The sequence below is a fragment of the Xiphias gladius genome, chromosome 16 (genome assembly GCF_016859285.1).
Source record: "Xiphias gladius isolate SHS-SW01 ecotype Sanya breed wild chromosome 16, ASM1685928v1, whole genome shotgun sequence".
Lineage (NCBI taxonomy): Eukaryota > Metazoa > Chordata > Actinopteri > Istiophoriformes > Xiphiidae > Xiphias > Xiphias gladius.
The window spans coordinates 14,490,873-14,511,806 of record NC_053415.1 but is presented as its reverse complement, the minus strand read 5'-3'; the positions used below and the strand labels follow the sequence as shown (position 1 = coordinate 14,511,806).

Sequence of the window (20,934 nt, the reverse complement as noted above, 5' to 3'; positions counted from 1 at the left end):
GCATGGACTTACTTTGGGTGTCCATTCATTCATATCCAGAGTTACTAGACTGTGAAAAACTACAGGAGCTGAAGGTTTGATTTCATTTGCATCTAATCATTATAAGATTCTACAGCACCTGCTTCCAAATTAGCCATGTCATTACGCTTTGGCATGTTTAACCTCCAGTGATACTACCATCCTTACAGTGACAAACAAAAAACAAAACCACTCTCCCTTTAGATATGGCTAGAAATCAAGGGTTATCATTTCTATTACCCGATTATGAGTGGTTATTCCTTTATTCCTCTGTTCCCTTTAACTTTACAAAGCAGGCAGTGACACCGAGTCTGTAATGATTGCTTCACTCAACCATGAAACAAAGAAACAGCGTCTGCCTGGTGGAGGATGGGAGGCGAGCCACTGAAACAGCCAGTCCCTCTATGGCTGTGAAGTAATAAAATGCAGCCAGGCAGAGCCTTGAAATAGCCTCCTCGGGAAAAAAAAAAATGTTAAGAGAGCAAAGTCTAATGTGTTTTATGATAAATATCTTAAAAGTGTGAGTAATGAGTGGGGTAAAGGAATTGGCAGGGAGTTCTTGTGAGATCTCAGCTGTGAGATGATCAGCCAATAAAAAGTCCCTCCAGGCTGATTAATCTGACCAATGGTTGGTGGCAGCTCGGCGGATTGAAAAATGTAAGTGAAAAAAGGAAGATAAAAAAAAAAATTAAAATGGAATACATGCGCATTTACCCGAAATTGCCCTTTACTGCGGGTTTTAATATAGACTGTGTAAATTAATTATTTTACCACACTGTCATTTATCCCCATGTATTGAATTTATTTTGGATACATTTGTCTAAAGGTTGAATACCAGCACAGAGAAAGTCTTCTCATCTGTTAGCTGTCACCACCTAGATGCATACATCCGTCCTTGAATGCATCTTCAGCTGTCTCTGACAATGACTGATGAATAGTGAGTGTCTTTTTTGGGTCCCGGAGAACCCAGGCTCTCTTTATCAACTCAAAAGCAACATACTTAACATTGTTTTTATCACCTTGATACTTCATAACCTTTGCTAATCCTACGAGAATTGCTCTTGAACACGATTTAGAACCGATGAGATGAATCAGAAGTCAGCTGCAGAAAGTAATGCATTACTTCTGTTTATGGTTTCAGAGACTCCAGCTGTAAAACATGTTTAAAGAAAATGGATATTCATTATTGTCTATCTGTGATTGGTGTTGACAGTACTTTTCACAAAGCACAACCCCTCCAAAAAAACAAATAAAGTGAGTAGTCTATATGTATTTCTGTTCTATATAAGTTTTATAACAGTTTGTTCATAAGAGGTTTAACCTCTCTGGCATACAACTGCCTCCAAAGTCAAGACACAACATAGCAAAACATATGTTGTTTTGTGAGTGAATGACATTTTTAACAAAAGGGGTATATATTTGCTCATGCACAACTCATGTAACAAATAAAACATGAATCATTCCCTTATTTGGTGTATTAACAATGCTTTATGGTTATTTCTGTATTTTGTCAGCTTTAATGTGCAAGCCCAGTTTGTGGAAAAGGGAAGGGTTATCACATAATTATTATTATCATTATTATTATTATTATCATCATCATCATCATCATGCATACAGCATTGGGGTCTGTGGTACCCCAAACAATTAAGATGTAAAGGTAATGTCAGCTACAAGCAAAGGTTAAGATAGGTCTTCTCCAAGAGGCTCTCACATCAGTGTTGTTCTTCATACATATTTATTTGTAAAGTTTAAAGATCCTTTTTCACAAACTGCAAAAATCGTGCCCACAGTTGTTCTACAGCTCATGCCTTTATTAGCACTGTGGATACAACAGTAATGCTCTGCAAAAGATGGCGTGAAGCTAAAGTGCCTACATTGAGTTTGACAAGAGACATTTTACCCCACTAATTTGTGACTGTACAATTGTTCAATAAATCTTACGACAGTAGCAAACACTGTGCATTTCATTGTTCAAGCAAAATTCTTAATAGTAAATAATCCCAGTTTCTCACATTGTTTTTCTCAACATAAAAGTGTGCCTACATAGAGCATGTTAAGACAAAACAAAATTTTGCATATTATAGTTTTACTCCACTGAACACATTATAATACAGACAATCATATGTCCCTAGAATATAAGCTGCCCCATGATCATGGTTTAGCATTGTGCTTTTTACCCTTAACAAAGCACCGGCAGTAGCAGCCGCACTGCCAGCCAAGCCTCCCCCAGCTAGCCAAGTGTCTGGACAACATTCAGTCAGTGAATCACAATGACATTGCACAGTTACACAACATAGATTGCACTAAAGTTAAGGACAGCGGATTAGGTATTTTTATATAAACATCTGAATTCATCCATGAGGGAGAATAAGGGTCATGTACATGTTCATAAATGTCACAAACCCCTTCTTTGGTTCACAAATACACTAAAAGACTTCAATGTTATCCAAAACATTGTGATATAATACAGTTTCCAAATATGAAGGAGGATACATTACAAATGGAACAGAACAGCAGATTAGCCTATTCACAATTATAATCTCTCGATATAAATAAAGTGATTATTCTATTACATATTATACTGTATCGTTGATTTATCTATAGGATTTTCTCACTGTAAAACTTGGACACATTTGGCACAAAGGCAATGTAACAATACTATACACAATCTACACAAAAATCTCTAAAAACACAGCAATCAAGTACAGTACCTGTTACAATGACTGTGTTATATATTCCCACTCACGTAATATGAAGGGAGGTAACTGCTAGGATACAATATGGCGGTGCATCTGGCTTGATAATTACATAGACGACATGGAGCACCAACATTCAGAACATCATATGTATATTTTACAATAATACTATTTATGTCAATGCTGTAAGGTTCCCTACATTGTGCTCTGTCACTTGTGAAAAAATATTATGATCCCATTCTGTTTTTAATACTGATCTTCATACAGTACAACAGTAAAATTACATTTTTATAGCTGCTATATGACAGAATCATCGAAGTGCTCAGGTATTCTTGCTTTTTTCATATTTACATGAAAAGGAACCTGTGTTAAACTCATTACATTGACATTACACTTAACATATGGTTTAGCAAGAATACCAGTGTGCTTATGTGTGTGCAAATGTTTTAAATATATATCATTGCTGCTAAAGACAGAGGAGACAGAGAAGTGACACGGGGCATACTATTATTTGTTGTGCATTGCCAGAAAAGACCTGTAAGCAAAAATCTCAACGTCTGTATAAGACAAAAGTCGCATGAAGCCAAGCTCAAGGCTCTCTAGAGTAAAAAAAGACAAATGTTTGGAGGGGGGGGGGGCTTTACAACACAGGTATGGCCCTTACAAGTCATGCCCCAGTCGCTCGATCTCCTCAACCAGGAAGTCGATGTCTGACCTGGTAGCAGCAGTGTTGGAGACGACCATGCGGAAGAAGTTGACCTTGTCTCCTTGCGGCTGGTAGCCTACCATCGTAGTCCCAGACTCCATCATCATGGCCTTGATCTTTGGGGCCACCTGTTGTGGAAAACATAGAGTGTTACCATCCAAAACACAAACAATGCACACCCAATTTTACTGTATGAATCCATAGATCTAAGTAGATACTATATATCAGTCTTAAAAAAGCAGATTGATGAGTCATTACCTTGTGCAACCTCTCCCGCCTCTCTTCACCATCAGGCAAGCCTCGCAGGCTCGGTGGAATGTACCAGAAGCACACATTGGTGTGCTGTGGCTGATAAGAGGAAATGGGAACTACATTGGTAATGAGCGCCAATAAAAAGTGTAATTTCAGCTTTTCTTGTCAAAATTGTCAGCGATGCAAGATGACCCAATCAATCCTAAAACCAAGTTAAGATACTAAATATACCGTTGTGCGCGTTCATCACTAAAGAAAAAACAGGTGTTGTGCAGGTGTGTAAAGCAGAAAAGCTGAGATAAGTATAATTAAAACAGTTTTTCTTCACTGTTCCAGCAGATCATCTTCAGTATCCAGTTCATTCGGATTTATATTTATATGATAGCTCACTACAGTTAATATTTGTGTGTTCATTTGAAAGATATTTGCTATGTGTTAAAAAAATGATCTCACCTCTCCGTTAAACACCATCTCGAAGCCCTCTCTGGTTTTTATCTTATTGTAGAGGTACGCTGAGAGATCCAGGCACTTGTCAATATGCTGCTCAAATCCTACTGATCCCTTTTCAGGTAGATGGAAAAAAAAAAAAATATGGAGTTGTTACCATCTAGATATGGCAGCATTGTTGATAGAGGCAATGAGTAACATATGGCTCAAGATAAATGCACACCTTTGCCTTCCACATAAGCCAGAACTTAAAGATATCAACATGCCGCCCGCACTGAATGGCCTTGTCGCCTGTGTCGTATGTGACATCGTACTGTTTATCTGGCTGGAAGAGGTAGCCAGCACACATGGAGTTGCAGCCTTGTAGTAATCCCTGCAATGGAAACAACTCTGATGAGAGATAAACGGGACGGTAAAGCAGAAAATCTGCGTGTGCGTGCACTTGTGATTATTTGTGTACACCTGCGGTGGCACTGTGTGCAGCAAGAGAGTATAGAACATTCTCACCCTCTCTCTGACCAGAATGGCAGAGCACTGCAGTGGCACTCCCATCATCTTATGAGGGTTCCAGGTGACTGAGCTGGCCCTGCACACATATTGAAACGGTAAACGGAGCTCTGTGAGTGTGTGTGTATCAAGTGTGGGAAAGGAGTGGTAATCTGAGAATTACATCAACATTTTCAATTTCATTCCAATTTCCATGCATGAGTCTCAAAAATGTCATGTTTTGAAATATTGATTTGAAATATCTGTGCTCATGTGGGCTGACTCTAGATTTAAATTTTAAACACTTTTTTGGCCCAGATTAAAAAGGGGCTCGATAGCAAATCATTAGTTCACTTTCAGGACGATGAGGGACCTGGGCCACCCTGGTGGTCCCTGGTATAAGGGGTCAAGGTCTCGACCAAGAGCCACAGTGTCCCCGGTTTGCGTCTCACCGGGGACCATCTTTGCATGTCATTCCCCATCTCTCTCTCCTTTCCTGTCATCATTCTACTGGCTGCTTTCTAATAAAGGGATAAAATTCCCCCAAATAAAGTTTAAGGCCATGAATGTATTATTATTAAGAGCTGGATACTGGACTCCATGTGCATGAGTGCACTTGGACGGGGCCAGCAGTTTCTCCTGATGGCCCCGTCTAAGTGTTCTTGCTCAGCCCATAGACATTACATGGGTTAATGATGTGTACAATAAAAATAACCTTTCTAGACTCTGGGGCGGTTTCACAAATATAAAACCTGCATGAATTTAAAAAAACATGATACAAAGATTAATAATTTACCTTATTTGCTATTGGAGGTGTCCTGTCGACAGTTTTACAGACATCTCTTTACTAATGACAGTCTATGGGGAAATTGTTTATTTTTGCAATACCCCTAGTGGCCATGGAGACAAATTGGCAGCAGATCAGTGACTCAGTATCCAGCTCTCTTCATGGTCAACCCCCCAAACCACTGGCTTTTACATTCCCCATGATGCGACTCAAGTAGCATCTATTGGAAAATGCCACACAATGCCTGGTAAATGTCTTATCAAATCTTTCATCATTAGGTTTAAAATAACACTGATGACGTCATTAGACTTTAAAAAGCTCCCCCAGAGCCACAGGAGACATTATACAACTGTTTTCCCAGGCTGAGTAGTATTGTCTGTGACAAGTAAACTGAAATTGATGTGTAAAATCGGTGGAGTGCGCATTAAAAAAAAAACCTACTATATTCATCATCATTAATATGTTTATGTGCCGTGTTCTTTTACCTCTCCACTCCGTTCAGCTTGTGTCTATGTTTCCTGGACATCAGCAAACCTCCTCCCCAAGCACCCTGCACACGACACAAAACATTTATTGAGTAATAGCAATGCTAATTACACTGGCCTAACAGGGGGCTGATATCTACAGCTGTTGTTATTTTTTGTTCTGTAGATTATCAATTTTCTCTTACATCCACGTGAAGCCACATGTTGTACTTTTCACAGATGTCTGCAATTTCATTGATGGGATCAAAGGCTCCGTAGACGGTGGTACCAGCGGTGGCATTCACAAACATGGGAACAAACCCCTGCAAACCAAAGGGATTTAAAAATAAAGACGTTGGCTACAATTCTGGGCTGAATTCAAGATGTTATGTTCTTTTTCTCCCAGTGATTGTTGACATCAAAGAGATGGGCTAAAACGCATTTGTCAAATAATGCACTATTCCTTTTTGTGCCTATTGTTGGGACATAATTGCTTTCCAATTTCTTCTAGGCTGCACATCACTTTGCCTTTGAAGAATTACTTCCAGCAGAGGTACTTTAGACCAGGGCGGCATCACATGCGAGCAGACGGAAGCATTAACCTTAATGAAATAACTTTGCTGCTCCGGCACACATACATTACTGTTTCTTTCTCCGCAAGTAAACTCCGGGGCTCATATGACTGTTTCTCATTGTTCGGAGTCACTGACAGAGGCAAATAAATAAGTTAGCGGGGACGATGTCTGAGTCATTGTTGCTGACATTCACCTTTTGCTTGGCCTCTATTACTTTGGCTTCCAAATCAGCAGGAATGACTCTCCCTCTGGAAAAGAAGAAGGCATGCACTAGTAAGACATCCACATATTTGACCTTTTACCAGGCTGCGCGCATGTAGGTTAAGTATAAAGCAAACCTCTCATCTGTCTTCAAAAGGATCAGGTTTTCTGTTCCAAAGCCCAAAGCTGCACTGGCTTTCTTGATGGAATAGTGGCTCTGCAAGAACAGATGTTGATCAGCCACAATTCAGGTCGAAATGACATGTTCACTTAAGATACTGATATTAATTGTCAAACTTAACATAATTGTACTTAAATGGTAAGATAACAATGGTCTGTAATATGGAAACAGTGAAGGACTAACATGCTCTGAGGTGAAGAGGACCAGTCTGGGTGCAGCTGCCATGCCTTTGGTCTTGACTTCAGGGAAGAACTTGTATCTGGCGATCATCACACTGTACATGTTGGAGATTGCTCCTCCTGCAGAAACAGTGGAAAGTACATTTACACAAGTACTGTTATTAATTACAGTTTAGAGGTATACTATACTTTACTTGGATACTTTCATTTTCTTCTACTTTGTACTTCTTCTCAATTACACTTGCAAAAATTAAAATTAGCCCAACCTTCGCTAGTTGCAGCATTAAAGAGATGCACGTGTTTATGCGTCAATAATTACGATCCAATGATATATCTTATTCTGAAAGCCATTCAGCATGATGTGTGCTCTATTATATTTTGATGCCAACACTTATGTACTTTTACTGAAGTAAAACTGTGAAGGCGTAACCTTAGCTTGGAAAAGAGTTTTTCTACACTGTGGTGTCGCTACTTTTACTTAAGTAAAAGATCGGAGTATTTCTTCACCACTGGAAACTAGATCTTTTAGCAATGATAACTACAGATTCAGAGCCAAAGCTAAAAATAAAAAAAAAAGCAGAACATCTAGTGGTATCTGAATGTATGACATGTTTGCATGAGGGCTCAGAGACCCACTCCTGCTTGATCACAGGTTTGGCTCTTACCTGGAGAAAATATTCCGTCACCCTCTCCGTCAGGCCAGCCAACGATTTCTCGCATCTTTTTCAGTGTCAGCTGCTCCATTAGAACAAAGACAGGGGCGATCTCATAGGTAAACCTGGACCGAACCAAAACAAACAAAACAAAACACAACACATTTGCCTATGTAGTAAAAGCCAAGTGAACCCCTCTTTCATTGCTAATTGAACGTACAGTATAATCTTTACCTCATATTTTGTGTTTTGCTGTGTTAATTGAGCAATACTGTATGAATAATACGGTTTTCTCACTGCAAATTAAATTCTATTTCACCTAAAGACTGCGGGGGGAGCTAATGGGATCAATATGAAATACACTGATATTTAACAACAGGCATTTGTATCCTCTAATCTGGTTCCTGAGCATGCTGCTATCTCTATATGAATGGAACAGACACGGCCCTCTGTACACAGTCACACTTCAAAGACAACCTCATCTTGTTGTTTTAGACATGGCTTTTTTCTGCAGGGAAGAGATACAGAAATTGCCACACAGTCTTGGACTCACTGACACAGCATCAGCGGGTGAAAATCAGTGAGAAATGTGATATTGGCCTAAACAGAATATTCAAAATATAACAACAATGTACCGTTAATGGGACTGACCTTTACTATAAACATTGCAGAAAGAATATGAACGGCCTGCTGTTACACTCATAAGCAAAGTTGTTTTAGGTGCCTTAAATCTTCTCATTGCAGCAGTGTTTTTCAAGTTTTATCCGCTTCAAGTAAAGAATATAATTTCTTCTGTATCATCAAAGTACATTAAAGTCCCCTCTGCCTCAGAGAAGGGTCGATTCGGAATTACAGCACAGACAGGCTCATCCATCTTCTCCTGACCAATATGCTTCTAATTACGTAAGTATCTGTCTATTCATGCAAAGAAAGTAAATGAATCAGTGGGAGATTACAGAATGTCGCATTGTGCCCCACAGCAGCTTCAGCATACACACACACACACACACACACACACAGTGGTAATATCTAGGGGAAAAATAAACAAGTCAGATGCCACTTCGCAGATGTCGCACATTAATTTCTCCGCATTCATTCATGCAGACAACACTCACTCATTCTGATTATCTAGGACCTGGATACGACTGTCAGTCTATTAGTGTCAGCCAATATCTGCCAGGGGTAATTAGGGTTGATGGAGTAATTAATAAAGGTAAATTACAAGTATGTAAGCAACCCCCACCCTCTGGTTCAAGTCATCCACTGTGATGTTGCCAATAGCACACAAGCTTACTCCTTTGAGATGGGAGCCTGTGGAACACAGACTGATGGCTGAACAAGCAAGAAGGAAGACCTTGAAAAACATGTTTGATGACCGTTAATATAGGTTAAAGATTTGCAAAAGAGGATTGTAATTAAGGATCAAATTAGCATGAAACCCGAGTACTCCTTTATGGAGGTTTTTAAAAATTGTATTAATAGTCAGAAAATGATTTACTAATACTTTATAGATTAGTTATAATCCATTAATAAGAAAATTTGGGGTTGAAGATTGTTAAAAATACATTTTGTTGAACTCTTTTCTATTTGCTAATAATGCTGTTATAAATGTTATTAATAAGTTGATAATAAATCAAATTTGGTCCAGATCTTCTGCACATTTTTTCCAGAGGGTAAGTGTACAAACAGCCTAATCAGTCATAGGGATTTTTCACAAGTTGTCAACAAACAATTTGCTCTTATTAATGGATTATAACTGATCCATAAAGCATTAGCAAATGATTTATTAACCATTGATGAAGTCATTAGTTACAAATTAAAACCTCTTTATAAAGCGTGCATTTTTAGAAAGTGGTAATGAAATTGTTTGACAAACTCTTCCAACCAGTTGCATGTAGATTTATAAGCTTAATGGAAATATTTTCATCTGTATTGCCATCTCTACCATGTTATTTAATTGTGTTACTGCATTTTGTTTTAACCCCCCAGTGTGTAAGGGTTGTAACAATCAAAAAAATGAAGCTACATGTGATTATTGGTCAAGTATTTTTTTTTTTTTTTTTCAGCATTTTACCTTTATTAAATGGTTTACAGTAATGGGACTGGGAACGGGAATAGGAAACGTGGTGGGAAATAAACCTCTGATGTATATGAATCTTGGATCTCTGGGACACTAGGGAGCCCCAAATCTCCTGCGGAAGTTTTATCTCCTCATTTCATCATCATTCACCAGCTACTGGTTTATGAGGTACACTTGTACCACAAAATGCAATCAAATTCAACAGCCCTGCAATACGTTTTGTTCAACCACCATTTACACACGTTAGGGGACAGAATATCGCAAACACTTCTAAATATGACTCTCTAAAACAGTACTCACAAGAACTCTGCATTATAAGCTTCAGAAAGATATGACGTACTGCAGTGCCCCTGTACTGGCCTGCGTTGGGGTAGAGATGTATCTAAAGTACATCAGAGTCATTGCTGAGTCCCAGTGATGGTTGCTTGTACTGTGTGTAGATGGTCTGGGGGGAAGAGGCTCTTTTTCCCTCCTGGCATTGTTATGTCACAGGAACTAGCATTACATGAAACAAAGACACCATGTAAACTGTGAATGCGAATCAATATGCAATTTAGTTTGCCTGCAGGGCTGAATTATGTGACCACAGCCTGTGCACAGGCCAACATTGACAATACTGTGGGGGAGTAGCTGTACACATGTCGTCTTTTGTGCTTTTTTATTTTCTTGCGTGATTGGCACTCTATTAGAACATGCAGGGTATTCTTCACCCAAAGACAGTAATTACTGTATGTCACTTCAAGTGTTCCTCTAACTGAAAGCCTCTCCGCTACACGGGCCATCGAAAAACAAGGAGCACAAATAAGCTTTTAAAAAGTAAAATGAAATGACCTCGATGACCTCCAGTCTGGATCTAATTCTTATTACTTGAATCTCGGTCATTATCTTTATGACTGTATTCATAAAATGCAAAGATTATTTAAAGAACTACCTGATCAGGGACACTGTATCGCAGTACTCACATGTTGGTGTTGGCTGTAGAGGTAAGCCACTCTCCTGCCAACCCAACGATGTCTAATCCAGTGGACAGCTGGTTAAAGAACCTGGGGTGACCTGCCATTGATAAGCAGACAACAAAGCAACATAATCCCAAGAAAACAATTCATCTTTTGAGAACGCGAGAGATAAAATCTTATCTGTAATCATTACACTGGCATGTTAGCTAATGAGAGTTATTGACTGCAGCAGCCCATGTTGCGACTTCAGCCCTGTTACCTGTTCTCACTCCATATTTCAGGGTATCCCTGCAGTCCACCAGGATCTGCTCCAGAGACTCGGGCTGGTCAGAGAGCTCCAGGTTGAAGCCCTCCATGCCCTCCAGCAGCTGGTGGGGGTGGTGGAAGTCCAGGACCTTGGTGGATCTGTCAAAGGTCTTCCGGATGTAGTTGGTGAGGATTTCAACGACCTCCAGCAAGAACTGCATGGTTGGTTCCTCTCCATTTTTGGCAGGCAAAAGATCTACAGAATAAAATTCATTCATTAAATCCATTTGTTTGTTTCTCTTCTGGTTTAACCAAAATCTAAAGATTCCTTTCATGCTGGGACTTTTTAATGGGGTCTTTTTTCACAAATTTACTGTTGAACTCTATGGTGGCCTCTGGGTTTCTCAGCAGGCCGATAATTACTTTCACTCGTTTATTTTGTGCAAACCCCTCGACAGTTTTTAAGCATTAAAGAATTAATACCTCTGCACCACCAAATGCAATAAAGGCAGTTTGAAAAAAAAATGTTTCATTATAACCAATCCACAAAATTATTTTGCACAACCTGCATGTTTGGTTATTAGAATCCAGACTTTGCTAAAAATGTCCACGCATTCTTGGAGTTTATTTTATATTTTATGTGAAATGCATCCCGTTTAATTTTACGTGGATTTATTAGCATTCACCTGCAGCCTTCCTCTCGAGCCTACCTCTGGCGAACAGATTGGAGAAATCCGTCTCCGTGCGTCTGAAACGCGCGTCTCCGCCGATGTTATCGCAGGACAGCAGGTTCTTGGCCGTGCGCTCTTTGAGGGAGCTCACAATCCTGCTCCTCTCCTCCAGACTGTTATTCTTCTGCAAAAATCCTAAACGATTACAAGAAGAAGGGGAGTCCGGAGAATGGTTACACTTCCCATACATGTTGAGGGCTGCAGCTTTTTTTTCCCACTGTGCCAGGCCCACTAATAGTTCTCCTCTCCCATTTCTGACTTTTATCTCCTATCTCTCCCTCTCTTTCTCTCTCCGGGGATCCACACTCTACTTTCTCTCTTCCTTTTTTTTTTTTTTTTTAATCTGTGAGAAAAAGGGTCCCATCCTGCACCGGGAGTCCTATTTATGGTAGGAGGGCTCTGTGGGAGGTTGTGCCCGGTGACATCAGCGCCCGAACTCCAGCCGAGCAAAAAACAAATCGCAGTCAAGTGGCAGCTGTAAATTCTTATTAAAGCTCCTCCGACAGTGCGCACTTCGGTGGGCAGGAAGCATCACAGGTAGTCCCGGTAGCAATACAGCCCTGAGGCACATCTGAGGGGGCCGCAGGTGACAATGGATGGACATTTATCAATAGAGCATGCAGGGGAGAGAATATAGTCCACGAGCGAATCTTACAGAAATCTCATCTGAAAATTGTGCAGCGATTCATATAAAACCTAGCTATTGTTTTCCTTCTGATACTAAACCAGCAAGAATAAAGCTTTATTTTCGTTTTTTTATTCCCCCATTGTATCTCGCAGCTTTATTTATAGTCCCGAGTAATTAAATGGCCCAAATGAAACCAGGAGAACGTGTCGGTCAAAATATACCAGAAAAAACTGTGCTGCGCACTGATGCATGACATTGTTGCCATTATGGTGGATGTCAGTCTGTCCTTGGTCAGTGTTGTGTGAGACTCTCAAAGTGGGAGAAAATCCATCCTGCATAATTCCCGCTCCTCTTTTTCATCGGCTCCAACACTGTCCGAGGATTAAACGGTTAATCCGTGTTTGGGTGATATTTTAAAATCGCATTCGTCCAGAAATTCGCGTCCTTCTCCACTACAGGCCATGGAGCCTGCAGTCATGCTTTCTGGGCACTGAAACCAGAGAGTGTATCTCTCCCTGACAATTCCCATTGTTTGCATAATTTATTGGAAAATAAAGGAAATGCGAACTTACCACATATTTTCATTCCCAATTTTCTAGTACATCCATGAGCAACTCCACACCAAGCATCATAGCCTGAAATTATTTTAAAAAACAAGCAAACAAAAAAAAACAATTAGAGGGCCTTACAGCCTAAAAAATATAATGTCAGTGCACATTTTTATCTTGAACAATTTAATGCTGAAAATAAATGAAAAGTATGAGGTCGAGTGATTTCGCATGCTGAAACAAAAAATAGCCAACATGGGCGTTTGGGGATCATTTGAACGTTTAGCCGCACTCCCCGGGCCCCTGGATCTGGATTAGCCCATTTCCACTCTACGCAACCGTTCATGACCCAGGCGAGGACTCCAGATTAATTAGCCGGATCCGAGCCAGCCCCAAAAGATCTAAGTGGGTGAAAAGATGCCGGTGAAGATGCGCGCATCGGCCGACACGAGCCGGCTGCCCGGCGACAGATAGAGAATTACTGCGTTATCAAGGGGCTTCCAGCCAGAGAGGGGATGGGGCACCTTCGATGGGAAGCATGGACGAAATCCTCAAAAGCAGCAATTTAGGGGAGGAGGGGTGGGAGGAGGAGGAGTAGTCCCATTCCCACATCCCAATTTAACCCTTGCTTTGGATCATTAGATAAATCATTGCCCTGCTCAGCTCATTGAACGCACTTTAACTCAGTCTTCCCAATGATTTTTTTTTTCCGGCCAGAGGAAATTAGATGGGCAACGAGGAAAAATTTAAAAAAAATATAGAAAATGGGTAGAAATAAAAAGGAAAAAAGAGCAGATGTGCTGACAAATAGCATTGAGACCAGATTATACATTTGCAGAGCAGCAGCTAGTAGGCTAGCTAGAGGCAAGCCAGTTTATCTCCGCATTGGCCTAACATAATATAACCACTGCTTTTCATCAGAGCCAAGACATCCCACCATTACAATCAAGTACTGGCGAGAAGAAATATCTACAGAAATAAAAGCGCGTGGGAGTTCGTATCTTTTTAAAAAGGGCAAATTGACTGATAGCCGCACACCTTTGTGTCAGGAGCCCATCTAGCTGCACCTGTACCACGGTTTCAAGCCTCTATTCACTGGGAGACTCGGGCTCATTCTTTTTTTTGCCACCGGCTGACAATGAAGACGACTGTGGCAGCTCTGCGGTCTCGACAGTGCCCCCTCTTCTTGGGGGCTACACTGCCTAAGTGTGTGCCATTAGGGGCAATTGAATGCGGGTGAATTAACAGGCACTTGAGGGGCAGTTTTAATTTGTCCATGAAGGCACTTTATTCTAACAGAGCACCATTAGCCAAACCAATGAAAAACAAAAAAAAACAAAAAAAAAACAAAACATGAATGCATTAACACACCATCCCCAATAATAAGCTTAATACTAATACTAATAATAGTACTAATAATTTGTAACTTTTGTTGGTAAATATATATCTCTGATAAGATGCTCCGGCGGTGCAGCCTTCGGGCTTGTTTTCCGGGCTAATCGCCTCCGGTGTAATGCAAGCGGAGCACATCAGTGTTTGACAGCAGCATTCGTCTGTCGCGCAGACGCCGGGAGGTCCGTATGGGGAATGAAATGCAGCGGGGATTTGTGGCGAAGGAAGCCTTCTCAAATGGCAGCGTTTTCTCACTCCCCCCCCCCCCCTCTCTCCCTCTCTCCCCCTCTCTCCCTCTCCCCCTCTCCCTCGATGAAAATGATTAATGGCACGGCCCACAAAGTAAATAGCACACGTGAAACAGCATTTTTATCTGTGATGGACCTACTTGAGCCCGGTGGTCGTAAATTTGTCGAGTTGGGATCCGGTTCGCCGGCAGAGGAGGAGGGTGCAGACGCCGCCATCACTCCCAAGACCCTGTGCCACAGTCCTCACCTTAAAAAGCCTGGTCACTTTTTAATTTATTTACCCCCCCCCAACCCCCACCCCACCCCCCCACCCCCCAAAAAAAAAAAAAATCTCTCTTTTTACGATCCAAGATGAAAAAGTAAGGCTCGCTGGCAGTAGTGTTTTAAATATGTGCTTCTTGCGCGTCAACACTGAAAGAGATGCTTAACTTGGCGACACAGACCTGTAGAGGACAAGGGCACAATCTGTTTTACAAGTTGAGACATTCAGTCGGTCGGCACAGGACACAAAAATACAAATAATACACAGTGGATGACAAACTCTTCGCTGACAAAAGAGAAGAAAAATCCCCAGTGCACCTAATTTAACCATTAAAAAAAAAAAGCCTCTGACAGGAGCAGATTACTTCACCGTCGTATCTTGATCCTGCTCAGGATGGATGAGAGTTAGCGGCCGCCGGGGAGCTCGATGTGTGTCACCCGAATAATATAGGACACAAGCCTGATTGTTCTAATTGTTCTAGCTGAGGCTCTGAAAAAGACAGATATCAGAAGCTCCAAATTGGTACTGAAGATGTGGAGGGAGGTAAGGCCATATGCAAAAAAAAAAAAAAAAAAAAGCAAGTAAAAGCCCACAAAGAGCAGATTCATGTGGCCTGAAGGGTCGCCAGTATCCTCGCTCTGGCTTCACAAACTTGCCAGACAGAGACCAGCTCAAGGTTAATCACCTTGTTGCATTGTTGACTGTGATGCAGGTGAAAGTCACCCACGGAAAAAAAAAAAAGACGACCGGCATCCCTCTCTACAAACAACACCGTTAAAGGCTGGAGGAGAATAAACAGCAGAAACAGTTTCCGCACAGATTCAATTCACAGACTAACTACAGGCCAAATGATGTCACTAACGTCCCACGGTTATATGGAGTAAACCTTATCAAAACACCTGTTAGAGCATCTCCAATGACAATAGACAAGAGTTCACTCAGTTTTGCCTTGTTACACAGATGAGTCCACAAATGAATAAAGCCACTCACCGTGATTATGGGTATCTAGGTGAACAGGTGCAGTCCAAGGGTGGGGGAAAAAAAAAAAAAATACCGAAAGTCAATTTACCACCAAATTAAGTCCTGAAGGAGAGAAGGCTGCGCTCTTTGGTACACTCCGGGCAGAAGAAGAAGAAAAAAGAAAAAAAGAAAAAACCCGACCGGAGCTTCAGTCCTCCACTAGATCCGAGCCAGGATGACCTTGCTTTTGTTGTAGTAGGTATGATTGTCTGACATGTAAAGCGAGCCCTGTCTGTTTGTTGTCATTGCGCACGAATGAGTCACGGGAAACACTACCTCCGCCGGTGCTGCATGTGTGTGGAGCAGACCAGCCTGCAGACGGTCTGCAGGTTTGACACTGAATGGCGCCTCTTTCGGCCCCTGAAGTGTGACTTCTTTTTTTTTTTTCCCCCTTTTTTTTTTTTTGGAAATGTTGATTTTCTTCGGGATCTATGTAGCTCTGGTTTGAATCCTGGTCACGAACATGGACTTGGAAGTTTGATGCTATGAGCAACACATTACGTGAGGCGGGATCGGGATCGAAGAGGGGAGGGGGGGAGACCGCTGGTTTTTGGTCTTGAGGAAAAAAAAAACAAAAAAAAAAAACCAAAAAAAACAAGAAGAGGACAACATTAAAGAAAGCGACACAATCAAGAACCTAAATACTCCTTTAATTGTTTTTATCTATGTATTTCTGCCCGTCCGATCACGTGAATGATTTTGCCATCTCGTGAACGGAGATCAGCAACGAACGCCTCGCGGATGATCTTAACGCTACCCGTCACGAAACCCACAATATTCACCCGTCCCAGACATCTTACCCCCCCCACTGTCCCCGCGCACGGATTGGCGCTGAAACGGTGAAGATGTTACCCACGACACCATGACGACGGTGAGAGGACGACATCCCGACAGTCCGCAAGGTGGCAGTGAGAAACCAATGATGGCTCCCGCAGGGGGGGGCAGAGCCCGAACGGGGCCACGCCAGAAATACTTCACGGAGCTAATTATAAGCCGACCCATCGAGATCTGGAACGCGTCACCGTCGTGCGTGAACGCGGGGACATAGGAGCGGCCGTGCAGGAGGGACAGCAAATCGCAGGCGGAGATCAACCACTCCTAGTCCCCAGGAGATTTGACGGACTCTGGTGATGGAGCGTTATGAGTCCGATTACAGGTTATGTCACATGTTGCGCGACTGCTGATAACGAACACGGGGTGTAATTGATACACGTGGGAGGGTATTTGAGGGTGTAGCGTGTTTCAGCACCGGACAGCTCCACACGCTGCCCATGAGTTGTTTGTTTGTTTTTTTTGCCTTTGAAGGCCTGACTTCTCTAAAGACCCCCCGGGCTTGATTAGGGGCAAAACTGAACCTCGGGCCTCCATCGACGCCCTCGGTTCCTCCCTCCACGAACTGCTGTGAGTCAGGCAGGATTTGGTCGTTTGACAAAATATTGATCTGTAATGATAAGATAGATAATGAAGACTAGATTTTGACACTAGGTCCCTCTACAATTCAGGACTAGGTACAAATGTAGGAACTGCCTTAAAGGATATGTTCACATTTTTCAAGTCTGTCTTAAAACAATATCTACATGCCCATATGTACACTGAAGGACAACTGGCTGTTTTGACTAATTGTTTCCTCCTACCCCTACTGGTGTTGAAGAGGTCCCTTCCTAATGTGCTTGATGAGACAAAATCCCATGTCTGTGTAAAACCAATCTTTACGTTCAGCTGAAGACAACAAAGAGGCTTCACCAGCCCGAGTGAGTTAAATCAAGTGCGTGTCTTCCCAAGTTACAGTCCTTCTGTTGAAAAATTCATTCTCTGTTGCTTTTTTTACGTCACAGATTGGAGAGGAAACACCATCCCTGGAAACACAACGTGAGGATTTTGTACTAAAAACAGTGTAACTTTGGGAAACAGCTGGTATGGAACTGGAGGGAACTATTACAGTGACCTGTCAACGTACAAATGGGCATGTGAGCATTTGTATTGAGACCAAATTGAAAATTTGTGGACGTATCCTTCAAGGCCCTTATGATTTCATTTTATATCGAACTCTGGAAAATACACAATTAAACAAATAACCAAGCAGATTTTCTGTTTTTTGTCTCTCAGTTTCACAGGAGTGGTGTAAAAAAAAAAAAAAATACAACAAAAGATTCAAAAACCAAAGGGAGAGGAGGTGGTATTGATTTTCACCAGTAGCTGTATCAGACTGTCCACAAGATGGGGTATGATCCAAACCTACAGAGTGTGTGTAAGTGAGAGAGGAGGGGAGATGTCAGTGAGACAGACCATTCCTGTATTTGTGACAGTGATTATTTTCACTTCAATCTGTGGACAAACTCTAATTTGAACACGTCTAATTGTCTGAATTGCCAGAGAAAGAAATAAGAAATCTCCCTGAGGGAACAAACATCGCCTGGTGCTGTTCTTGTTTCTTTGTGAGCCTGCAGCTGCCAGTGAACTGGGAGAGCTACGCGCAGGTCTGGCTTTAGACACAATCAGGCTGCCTGGAGTATGTCCTCCTATAGCAGTGCAGGTCGTCATGTTTGAAAATACAGAGGCGAACAAAAGTACCTCATGTAGAAATTTACAAAAACAAATAGATAAATTAAACTCAGGTGGCAGGCACAGATTAATCACAATCACAGAAACGGAAGTTTGATCAGAGTTAAATTCCTAAATCAGCTCATAGGCAACAATTCAAAAGCTCAGCCTCCGGCAAACCTACTGAGAGAAGACGCGTGCTGGCGACATTTGACTCTTAACCCAGAGCTCAGTGCTGAGGATTAAGAATGAAATGGGCTAATGCTGCACTGTGTGAAAACCCCCGTTTGATCGCACTGAAGCAGGTAGAGCTGTGATACCATCGCCAACAATCTTCTGTGACCGTTTCAGGGCTGTAGCCAGACTTTCAAAAGAACTGGGGCTATGAGCCCCCCCCCCCCCAAAAAAAATAAAGTCTTTAACATTTCTTACATTGCTTTATCAAATCTGAGCTTTTCAGATAACTGTTTAATTGGAAATATTTGATAACAACATAGAGGAAATACTGAGTAGTTACCAATGAATGAGTGAGATCAATGGCCATATTACTGACACAATTTCTATGAAAATCCATTTAGTGATTAGCTGGCAGACATCTGTGAATTGACATCCGGACCACTTTCTTCGAGAGCTATTCCTGTTTAGCTCTGAATCACCTGAAGAGCAGCACAAAACATGACAACTCAAAACATTAAGAGTGAGAGAACATATAATATTTCACCACTAGGAGGTGCTGAGAACAAACTTAGCGTGAACAGTAACACACTGGAAGAGGGCAGTGGTGTGTGAGAATCGCTGTTTGTGGTTTTCTCATTAAAGAACTCATTGTGAATCTCCCAGTAAAAACGTACTTGTCACTTGTAAGTTTGTAAGGATGATGGTTTACTTTACTTTTCACCAATATTACAAGTAGTGAAATAAGAATTCTTTTTACTCCATTGCATTTATTTGACAGTCATAGACACGAGTTACTGCAAATTTTACGTACAAACTGTAACTTCAGCTTGTAAAATATGATAGATTTAACTACTTAAGAGTACTGTATGTAAAGTAGTTATAATTAGCTGAAACTCAACCAGATGAAACATTAAAATGCTGCTTACACACAAACACATCTACAAAATAATTTAATGACATTGCACTAAAAGGTGAGATTCAACAGCATTTTTACTTTTGATACTTTAAGTACACATTGCTGATTTTGTACTTTTACTAATTTTGAATGCAGGACTTTTACTTGTAATGGAGTAGTGGGTCATGAAGTAATGGTTTGACAGTAACTTCTCAGTCTGATGCACCACTTTACTTGAGCGAGTGCAAAAATAATAATAAAAATAGGTGCCTAATTAGAAAATAATGAGCCAGGAGCAGTTAATTAGCTTAGCATACGCCAACCGGCACTTCGCTTTTTGAACTGATTAAAGAAATGAGCTTTCAGTCCCGTCTTTGTGCTCAAGCTAAGCTAGCTCTAGCTGCTAGCTGCAGCAGCTGTACAATGCTTTATTGTGTCATCTGTTGACAAGAAAACAGTGATTTCAGGTTATTGTAGAGAGATTGACACAGCATATAGGAAGTCAAGGCAAATATTATACATGAATAAATTTTGCTCTTTTTAATGACAGGAATGTTCCGTGTTAATTTGAGGTTCTCAAAAACATAACATCTAGATAAGGTGTAAGCTCAATGACAGTCGAGGACGAAGTGTAAACAAGTTTGGGTCCTGAATGCTCAGGGGTTAAAAACACGTGCCCTGGGAGTAGCTGGTTCAAGTACTTGCACTGCGGCGTATTACTGAGCGTACGATGTGAGTCTATGTAAATGCTTATCTGCATCTAAACATATTTATGTATTCAATAAAGAGATGGAAATCAGTTATGTAGAAAAATCAAGTTTTAATTACACTTTAATCACTGTGTACTGATGTATAATACATGGAGCTCAGTGTGAGACTGACTCTGTCTGACCCCTTACACATAATTCTCCATTCAAGAGTCGCCATTTTAATCAGAACTGGCATGAAATTTCATCTTTATTGCAACACTTTTATATGTCTAGAAATAACAAGTCAAAGTTATAGAATCCAATTTAACAATTTTTCATGGTTTGAATACCCAATACCCCCTTTTACTGTTAAAGGCCAATTAAAATATGCAAAAGCACAATCCTTTAATTTTCTCATAAAAATGTAAATTACTCAAAATGGCTGGTTACAGTCAGACGAATTATTTAACAATGAAAATACATCTTCATGAAATCATAAAGCAATGACATATCTGTCTTTGGTAAAGTATCACATGTACATTAAGTAAACTAAAGAACAACGGGGAGTTTATTTATTTTCATTTCTCCTGCTGTTGTGCTTTGCGAAATGGGATGAGACCTAATATGAGGTGATCTGGATTACACTACGATAGGAGGTTTATTGTCTTTGACTGAATGAGTCTTTTGTGTTGTCCTAACCTCTGGGTGCAGTTGAAACGGGTCTCCGGTGAGACATGAGAACCCCCTGTCACCTCTCGCAGCTACAGATACTTAAAGCTCCTCCGTGAATGCACAGAAGAACTGAGCGTGAATCTCGTTGTATAGGAGTTACAGGTGCCAGAAAGCAGCTAACTTATATTTCATGTACAGTAAGTC

General features: G+C 41.1%; 1 protein-coding gene across 2 annotated transcripts; it reads right to left on the bottom strand.

Moving 5' to 3' along the window:
- Positions 1–3,374: 3,374 nt before the first annotated feature.
- On the bottom strand, positions 3,375–14,696 carry LOC120801341 (glutamate decarboxylase 1). 2 transcript variants are annotated; one of them, XM_040148216.1, is made up of 16 exons: positions 14,615–14,696; positions 12,859–12,921; positions 11,638–11,793; positions 10,941–11,183; positions 10,688–10,778; positions 7,658–7,770; positions 6,997–7,112; positions 6,770–6,849; positions 6,625–6,679; positions 6,063–6,179; positions 5,878–5,942; positions 4,627–4,705; positions 4,343–4,492; positions 4,126–4,233; positions 3,679–3,768; positions 3,375–3,548 (listed from the first exon to the last, which is right to left on the bottom strand). In XM_040148216.1, exons 1-16 carry the CDS (start codon positions 14,688–14,690, stop codon positions 3,375–3,377), a joined length of 1,776 nt encoding a protein of 591 aa, XP_040004150.1. In that variant the 5' UTR covers positions 14,691–14,696. The 2 variants fall into 2 exon arrangements, with proteins under 2 accessions (XP_040004150.1, XP_040004149.1); XM_040148215.1 differs by having other exon boundaries at positions 14,621–14,690.
- Between the last annotated feature and the right edge of the window lie 6,238 nt (positions 14,697–20,934).

Coding starts and splice junctions, on each gene's coding strand:
- LOC120801341 (XM_040148216.1), bottom strand. CDS start 14,690: ATGGCGGCGTCTGCACCCTCCTCCTCTGCCGGCGAACCGGATCCCAAC. Junction 12,922..14,614: donor TTTACGACCACCGGGCTCAA/GTAGGTCCATCA, acceptor AAATAATTTCAG/GCTATGATGCTTGGTGTGGA. Junction 6,850..6,996: donor TCCTCTTCACCTCAGAGCAT/GTTAGTCCTTCA, acceptor CTGTTCTTGCAG/AGCCACTATTCCATCAAGAA.